A 9,795-nucleotide genomic window follows, 5' to 3' on the forward strand; every position below is an offset into this window, starting at 1 on the left:
GATTTTAAATTACATTTTTGCGAACGCTTTTTGTATTTTTTAAAATACTGTGAATATTAAAAAAACACGCGTTACCTAGAAATATTTTATTTAAAATAATTGCTATTTTAATTTAAAGAAATAGGCTTTGAAATTTTAAATGTTAAAAATAATTTTTGAAACTCATGTCTTATTGTTGTATTTGTAATAAATAAAATACAATAATAAAAAATTCTAATTGTTAAATTTCGGGAATTTTCCAATTCGGATATTCTATAAATCGGCAATTTTCTGTCGCGAATTTTATTATTCGGGAATTTTCCAATTCGGTAATATTGTAAACTGTCGAGAATTTTATTATTCGGGAATTTTGCAATTCGGGAATTTTATAATTCTAAAATTTTACTATTCGAAAATTTTATTATTCGGGAATTTTTCAATTTGGTATTTTTATTTTTCGGCAATTTTATTATTCGTGAATTTTATTTTTCGGCAATTTTCCAATTCGGTATTTTTATTTTTCGATAATTTTATTATTCATGTATTTTATTATTTGGGAATTTTCCAAATCGGGTATTTTTATTTTACGGCAATTTTATTATTCGCAAATTTGATTAATCGAGAATTTTCTAATTCGGGAATTTTACAGTGTCGGGAATTTTATTTTTTGGGATTTTTCAGTCGTCCCGATTGAATTTGGTCTATAAAAAATTTAACAATAAATAAAATAACCGTTCAGGTTTTAATGCAAACGACTGTTTCATTTAAAAATATATTTTTTCACTTAAATAATTTTATTTTAAAGAATGCATAAGACCAGCAGTTTTTTTCCAATTTTTATTTTTCAAGTTTTTTAAAATGTTTTTGTTTAAAAGAAAACCGTCTCTGTTGTGTAGGATAATTCCCAAAGAAATAAAAAATTTCAATTCTATGTTAAATTCCTGCTGAAGACAGAATCTATTCAACATTAATTATTTTAATTAAAAAAGTCATAAGTTTGAAAGTATTTTTCAACTAATTTTGAATTGTCTAAACAATTCTGTGCCAGTGAATTGTGAAAATTTAATGTTTTCTGGAATCAAAGAGTTTGTTTAAACAATTTTTCCCCTCTAAATCTTGAAAAAATGTTATTTTCCGAAATTAATAACGCAGTTAATGAAATTTAAGAGTGAAATTTGCTGTGGAATTTGTCTGCAATTGTTTAAACAATAAAAATTAGTTTTTTTCATTTGTCGTTGCGTCACTAATTCCAGAAAACAGTAACAAACAGTCTATCAGAAAAATATCAATCTTAGAAATAAATAAAAATAAAACTTGAAGTAAATTATTTTAGAATCCATATTTTCTCCACTAAAAAAATTACCTTTAGAGACTAAAATATAGTATTCATATAGATTTCATAAAAAAATAGAAGCCACAGCTTTCGAGGCAATTAAAAAACATCTTACAATTCAAATTTCGGGCCAAAATTATGTCAAATCAAAGGTTATATTCTAAGTGTGGCTGGTCATTAATTTGGCGCGAAATTCAAATTTAAAATTTCTTTTCTTCACTTAGAGCATTACTTGTCCCATGTCAAATAAAAATATGGATAGAAAGATAAAAAATAATTATCAGTTATGGTTAATTATTGATTTTTATTATTCTAATCTTGTTTTTTCTCTAGCTATCATGAAATTGCTATCTACGATGTGGCAAATAGCATAGACTATATTTTGCATGAGACTGGACAAAGGTCACTAACCTATATTGGACATTCAATGGGGACAACTATAAGTTTTGTCTTATTATCCGTAAGACCAGAGTATAATGATAAAATAAATCTTAACATTTGCCTGTCTCCAATCGCTTATTGGAAAAGTACACCGCTTAGTTTTTATCATCTTCTGAAACGTCATGGATCCTTCATAGAGGTAAATTTCTTGTGTTATTATTTTTTTCTTACGCAAAATTCAATTTCAAATATGAAATTAACATTTATACAAAATGATTTTATTTCAGAGTATTAATCAGCTTAAATAATAGGAAATATAAAAATTAATGATTTGTTTAAAAATAATAATTTCCGAGAAAAAAAAACTAACATAATCTAAATTTGTTAAAATTTCATAAAAGAATTTGAAATACTCTTTTAATTATAATAATATTTTCGTAAAATATACTTTTTTCGATACATTTTTCGAAGGGGTAAGCAATTGAATGATTTTCACTAAAAATACCGATTTTCGGTGTTAAGCACCAATAATTGAAGATTTGGGAATAAAAAATCTGTTTACTAAAAATACCATTTAATGATGGAAAACACTTACATATTCACAAATTGTTAAAATATTTTAAATCTAAATGTACTAAATTAACTGATTTTCTATGTAAAAAAACCTGTCGCCAAATAAGGAAACCAATTATTTCTATTTCTATTATTTATATTTAAAATAACCGACTTCGCATAATTGACTGTTCCAAAGTCGCAATTAAATTTAACCTAAAATTAATTTTATTTTAAATAAAAAGGTAAATTATTAATTAGTAGGAAAAGTTAAATTGTTAGAAAAATTAGTTAAATTCTGAATTCTAATAATTTTTATTAAAAATGCTAATCAGCAGCAAAAAGCAATTACAGAAAACATTAAAAATATTTTCAGTAAATTATTAGCTAATTCAAAGGCATTAAATTAATCGCGCAGGAATATTAAAAAGCACAAATATTTTTCGATTTGCACAAGTTTTTAAATGATTTTCCTTCTTAAAAAAGATTATTTGTAGACTTAATTTTAAAAATGTGAAATTTAAGATATAAAATAAAATAATTTCAAGTAATGAAAAGCCAATCAAGTTTTCAACGGGTTGCATTAAAAATCCCCACCCCCAAATAAAATTTTCGTCATTGAAAAGTTCCCGTGAAAAAAAGATTCAAAATGGAAAATTCCTGAAATGATAAAATTGCCGAAAGATAAAAGTTCCTAACTATTAAGAAAGTTCTGAATAGTTTATAATTTTACAAAATTTTAAGATTCTGGGTGTCGAGTCTTTTTCGAAGCAGCTTGCTTCCTTGATAGATGACCTCTTGAGGAGTATTGCTGAGGGCACCCTCTTTATTCAATAAGGTGCCCACAGCAAACCCATTCTGGTTCAGCAGTTGCTCTAATTTTGCCACGACATCATTGAGCACAGTTTCTACCGAGCAGCCTTCCTGTCCCTCTGTGCAGTGAGGAGGCTAATAGTACCTCATCCCTGATTTATCTTTCGACCAGCTTCTCCAACGTCTACAGCATAAAAGACCTTAAGCTGATCCGACGGAAATCTTTTTAAGCAGTGAAGCTCTTCTTCCCAGGTTTGCAAATGAAGGCCACTTTGCCAGCCTTTCATGCCGATGGCACGCGTTTTAGAGCTGTGTTTACCGCAAATATTTTCGTCAATGGAGATACGACGAACACCATGCCCTACGGCCCATTCGACCTTCTTGTTATCAACGACCTTGGTGGCGAAATTACAACCGCCCATCTGCTTCTCTTGGCCTAAGTCTTCCGCATCTTGGTCGGTTCGAATTCACTGAAAACCCGGGCATTGAACTTCCATTAGGTGATTCAGCGTTGCTTCTTCGTCTTCGGCAAACTCACCATTATCGAGCCTTAAGAGCCAGAGGCGGGGTTCCCGATTTCTTGCAAGAATCTTGTGGAGCCTCGTTTCCGGAAAGTTCCAAGATTCCTCGCAGAAGCCACTCTGAACCTCCTGCTTATACATTATTATATTTTTATTGTATTTCTACAGAGCTGTTTTATAGGTGTTCCAGTCTGGCAATTTAGTTCTGTTTGCCCTTTTGCGCAACGTTCTAGTTTTAATTGTGCCTCTATGGAAACTGTTCTCTTATAATGGAGTCAGAGTCGTTCGCAGAAAATCCGCGACAGGCTCTAACTCATCTATGTTACCATAGCTTTTGGGGAACTTAGCAAGCCTGCCTTTGAGTTTCTTTTCATATGAGCCCTGAAGTTCGTGTCTGCCGCTTTTGATCATTGAAACCAGTAGTTATCCTAAGGGTTAACTGGAACAAGATATATTTGTGGTCCGAGAGAGACTTCTCATCGCTTAGTGCTATTAAGGCCTCCACTTCTCTGATGGCAGAGGTCCCTAAGCACCGCATGAGAAATAAGCCGAGGCGTTAAACACCTCTATCTTTTCTCCACTTTCAGCTATGATTTTCATCTCAATAACAGTAAGATCCCTGGAGCAGAGCTTAGGCACCAAGATTGCGTCAATACCCTCGGCGGCTATACATGCCATTGGTGTTTTTTCGCGCAGCTCTTTACACATGGAGCCATACCCCTGCCAAGCCACTAATCATTTCCCTGTAATATCAGGGTTCTTGGATTAGGGAAATCCTTTTCTCCACCCATCAATAGACTAATTCCTATTAATAGACTAATTAATAGACTAAATTTAAAAAAAAATAAAAATTAATAGACTAATTCGGGATGTCTACATAAATCTTCCCTCCTCCTGTCCGTAGGCCAAGCAGAAGGAGTCGCCCCAGATAATGCAACGATATCTAAGTTCTCTTGCGAGGATCTTGGTTGGTTTTCGACAGCCGCACGATGCAAACTCTTGATTGTTGTAAACTGCCAAAGTAGACTGCCCCTGAGGAGCCCTCCATCCTTGGTGTTAGGTTAGAGGAGGGCATCAAGTCAGAGCCCGATTTATTTTGGTTTGTATTTACTGTGTCGCTAGTTTTAGGCCCATGGGTAGCTAGGGAAATAAAGAACAACTCCTGGAGATCCCCGATGGCAGGGCGCGGGTCTATATGCTGTGTGATTCGATCTCGTGTTCCAAGGTCTCCGTTAAGACACCTTATTTGTGACCCCAACGTGTCCACCTCGACTAAGGGGGGCATACCGGGATGTTCAAGAATTTGATAACCCTGGTGCCATTCAGCCCTTGACACAGCGATCACATCATATTTCGAGAATATTTTTTGCACAATAAATCTTCATCGGCGTATTTTTTAAAGTGTCCATGACCGGAAACCTAACTCCTATAATTAAACAAACCATTACAAAATTTTTTATGAAAAAACTATGCAATATAAAAAAACCTACATCGCGTACTTCGCTGAAGAAAGCAATTTAAATTTACTTTTAAAATTTAGATCAATCGGTAAGGATTTGTTCGAGTTATGGTCCCGGCCAATTCAAAAAAGTGGTTTTGACAAAAACGCGTTTAAAGTTTTAAGTACTGTAGAATCAACGGGGCATACCTGAGAGGTGTTGCGGCAGAATTAAAAATTTGGAGATTCAGACATTTTTCGGCCCCCCATCTGTTGGTATATTCTTCTTAAGGCCCTAAAAGTCCTTTTAAGCAACAACTTTCTCTTTCGATTTTGCGAACATTTTACAGCCATTTAATTTCTCAAGCCATCCCTCTAACAGAAAGATTACGCGATCCATTTTGGCAAAAATGTTCCATAGAATATCCTCTATAATTCATATTTTTGTTGGATCATGAACAATAGCTCCTTCATAAACGTTTGCAGTAGCCTATACAAATTATAGTTTTCAGAGTTTGCCAGAAGAAGGTTGAAGTACGACTTTTAAGCTCCTTCTTCCGGGTTCTTCATTATAATCTGCGTGTTTTTAAAACTATATTATAGCAACAAAAACGCCCCTTTCCAGACATTTATATATAATAAAATTGCTGTAAGTAATAAGATCAAAAATGTTTTCTTTCTAACAAAGTGAAATCGTACGAGGTGCGCGAACGAGAATTGTAAAGAAGAAACAAATGAACGAGTGTACCGTGAAGTTGCGCACCACATGTAGTTTCGATATTCATTTGTTTTTCTTCGCTTTTGTCATGGAGAATAGATATAAGGAGACCAATCTGTAATGCATGGACTTCTCCAAAAACGGTCACTTTTCTGGTACCAGAAGTACGCACACACACATGTGCAAAATCACACTTATTTATATTTCAAAACTTTCCAAGCGTGGTGTGCCAACCGCACATAAAAAAAATATGGCCGCCTCCATTGTTTTGTTTTGACAGGTCACTTGAACAAATAAATAATTAATAATCAGACAGGATTTTGTGAAATGTTTGTGGAATAAAAAATTATTCACCATGGAAGAGGTAGGTAGTATGTTTATGAAAATATCAAATTACTTTGACCAACACTATTCGTGCGACAGATATTCGACGCGTTCGTAACGAAAACAATAAACATACAACTTAACCATCTGAAAGTCTTGTACACTATACAATTTAAACCACACTTATTGGAAACTTTCGCTTTTATACAGCGATTTTTAATTTTAACATCCTTGCCTTTATTCACAAACTATTAATTGTTCAATCATTATTTATTTACTTTTGACTCGCATTCACATCGGCGGCCATGTTTTTTAAATGCGATTGGCACGCCACGCTTGAGAAGTTTTGAACTATACGCAAGTGTGATTTTGCACATGTGTGTGTGTGCGTATTTCTAGCAACAGAAAAGTGTTCATTTTCAGTTCCACTAGTTTGGTCTTCTTATGTTTATTCTCCATGGGTTTTGTTCACGCGCCTTCTCATTGTGTGCGCTTCATTTGTACTTTTTCGCCACTCTCATGGGTTGATTTCACCACTTATAGCGACACTAGCGCAATCTACAAGGAGGTGGCAAACTAAAGCCTGTCTATGTGTTCGTTGATGTATGTCACTCGAACCATCAGAACGACACTTGCGCGCGGGCCACGGACGATGGTGGGAGGCAGCTCACGAACGAGTATCCCCTTTCTACTCACATTAGATTAATGATCATTGACGATTAACCGATTGATCATACGACCCAGAAGTCAGATTTTGAAACGTTCTCCTCATTGTGTCGCTCTTTAATAGGCGATTTTGGATCGATCGATTGATGCTCATGATAGATTGATAGATTCTGGTCTATCAGACGCATCACATTGATTGATCAAAACCTTTCGCTCTGTGACGATGTCACAGAGCTCAAATCCAGTTTCCTGCCCGGCAGGAACTAGCTCCAGGATGGAAATAGATGACAACTGGTCACTTAGAACGTCCAAAAATAAGAAGCGAAAACTCGCCAAAGCGTCCGTTAACGGCTCGGACAGCATCAGCAGTGGCCAATCCTCGGCCACCTCAATCAGAGGAAGCAGTAGGACGTCCCGAACGTCAGTCATAAGCGCGGCACCATCTAACCCCAAAGTAGTCATTGACGCGCAAAAAACAAATAATAAAAAAACAATCACAAGACCAAAAAAAATATCCCCAATAAATATTATTGTAGACGAGGTTAATCACCCCTATACCGTCCTGCATAAAGTTTTAAAAGATTCATGTTAATTTAAGCCAGTAGTTTACAATCTTGGCTCAGATGTTTATTCCGTTCGCGTGTCATTTATCGAAGACTATCGCAAAACTATTTCCAATATAGAGCAGCAAGGCTTCCAATATTATTTATATAAAAGCATTAACTCTCCACCTATCAAACTGGTTATCAGGAATATCCCCATTGCGTACCCAGAGGATTTAGTACACTCCGAACTCCAAGAGGAAGGGTTCACTATTACGTCAGTTGCTCGTATGAGAAATCGAGAAATCAAGAAAGCCTTACCAATGCTTCTGGTAACGGTTCCAAACACGCCCCAAGCGAAAGAGCTAATTAAACTGCAATCCATTGCCTACATTAAAATTAAAGTCGAGCCATATGTCAAACCCAAGGAAACCGCACAGTGCTTCAAGTGTCAAAGATGCCACCATGTCTCTGACATGTGCCACGCCACTCCACGATGTGTGAAGTGCGGGGGTGTGCATCAAAGTTCTGCGTGCAGAAAAACACGTGAAACACCGGCCACTTGCGCTAACTGTGCTGGGGACCACCCCGCTAATTATAGAGGTTGTTCTGCTTTTACACAAGCATCCAAGAAACCCGCTATTAAAAAACCAAAAACACACAATTTGCCCAAGGAAATTGTTCCCAATAAACTAAATAAAGAGATCACACTAAAAGAAAATTCTACAAACGAACGCACCCCACTAGACAGTGCCCCGCCACTGCAAAGCTTACCACTTTACAGCACAGTCGCCGCCGCAACATCACAGGCATGCGCATTAAAGCCTCAAACTATGCAGACAGACAAAACACATAAAATTGCTAATACTCGAGCCAAGGCACCAATTGCTAAGAAAATTCATGCCCCTCAGAATAAAACTATTCCTGAACCCACACACAATAAAAACACACCCTCTCAAGCTATCAAAATAAATCTGGTAAATCTCTTAAAAAAAGCCACAACCTTAACCACAGACATAATGGGCGGAAAAATTAACATTAATGAAGCTATAAATGCAACCACCGAGATTATAAGTAATTTACTTGCACTTGCTATCGAAAATGGCCACCTTAAATAATAACACTTTAAAAATAATTTTTTGGAATGCTCAAGGTATTCTTAAAAAAAGGACACGAATTAGCCACATATCTCTACAAAAACAACATTACCATTTGCTTGCTCAGTGAAACATTACTACGCGCATCCCTACGCGTTAATCTAGTTCGTGGTTATACATTATACAGAAATAACTCAAATAGAGGCACCGCGATCTTAATTCAAGAAAATATTGATCACCATGAACTAATAATTCCTGAACTTGAAGCCCTCGAAGCTACTGCCATACAAATAAAAATTCACGGGAAACCATATGCTATAGTATCGCTCTATCAGACCCCCTCTCGCGAATTTATAAAAAATGATTACAGAAAAATATTCAAACTCGCACCCTCAGTAATTGCTGCAGGAGACCTAAATGATAAACACTTAGCCTGGAATAGAAGAACAACTAACAAAATCGGTAAACAATTATTTGAATTTATAAATCATAAGAATCTCTCAATCTCAGCACCAGACTCGCATACTTTTTTCCCTCACAACACAAAACATAAATCCGACCTTATTGACTTTGCAATTTCCAAAAGTAACTTTTACAACCACGACATTTTCACTATAGATGAGCTTGACTCAGATCATCGTCCAGTCCTCCTAAGTCTCTTCACCAACTGTGAAAAAGCCCCTGCCGCGCCTTGCTATAATTTTGCAAAAGCAAATTGGCAAACATTCAACATAACCCTAGAAACACACGTTAACTTTGAACCTTCAATGACAAACACTTCCCACATTGACGACGCAATAACCAATCTAACCTCTAGCAAAAAAACTGCCATTCAGAGTTCGATTCCTCAAACTATCACTAACAAATACGATCCACCTCTCAGCCCCGAGATTGAAGACCTTATCCACACTCGCAATAAACTCTGCCGTACTCACCAAAAAACTAAAAGCTGTATTCTTAAAAACATCATTAACCACCTTCGGAAAACCATAGCAATTAAAGTTCAAGAGCACAGATGCAAAAATTGGAATAAAGAAGTCGGTAAACTTCAAATTAAAGATAACTCTATTTATCGTATGACTAAAGCCTTAACGAAGCCTCGTTCTAACATTCCCCCTCTCAAAAATCCAGATCAAACGTTTGCTCTCTCTCCTACCGATAAAGCAAATCTACTAGCGGCAAATTATGAGAGTAATTTCACTCCGCATAATGAACCACCAGAGCCTCAGCACATTGCGGAATGTGAAAAAATTGTGTCCGATTTTCTTAGAATCCAAACCACCGATAATTTCAAGAAAATAACCCAGAAGGAATTAACAAAACAAATTCAAACTACTAAAAATAATAAAGCTCCCGGTCCTGATTCAATTTCAAACTTAGTCCTCAAAAAACTTCCGATTTCTTGTCTCACCCTCCTCGCTAATATCTTCA

At 35.5% G+C, this 9,795-nt stretch overlaps 1 protein-coding gene across 1 annotated transcript in view; it reads left to right on the forward strand.

Moving 5' to 3' along the window:
- Positions 1–9,795, forward strand: part of LOC117173910 (lipase 3-like) — a 64,020-nt gene that overhangs the window by 33,794 nt on the left and 20,431 nt on the right. Inside the window, exon 4 of the mRNA XM_033362557.1 lies at positions 1,646–1,892. Within this exon, the coding sequence (XP_033218448.1) occupies positions 1,646–1,892 (247 nt within the window). The remainder of the gene's footprint in view (positions 1–1,645; positions 1,893–9,795) is intronic.

The sequence above is a fragment of the Belonocnema kinseyi genome, chromosome 5 (genome assembly GCF_010883055.1).
Source record: "Belonocnema kinseyi isolate 2016_QV_RU_SX_M_011 chromosome 5, B_treatae_v1, whole genome shotgun sequence".
In the NCBI taxonomy this organism is placed as follows: domain Eukaryota; kingdom Metazoa; phylum Arthropoda; class Insecta; order Hymenoptera; family Cynipidae; genus Belonocnema; species Belonocnema kinseyi.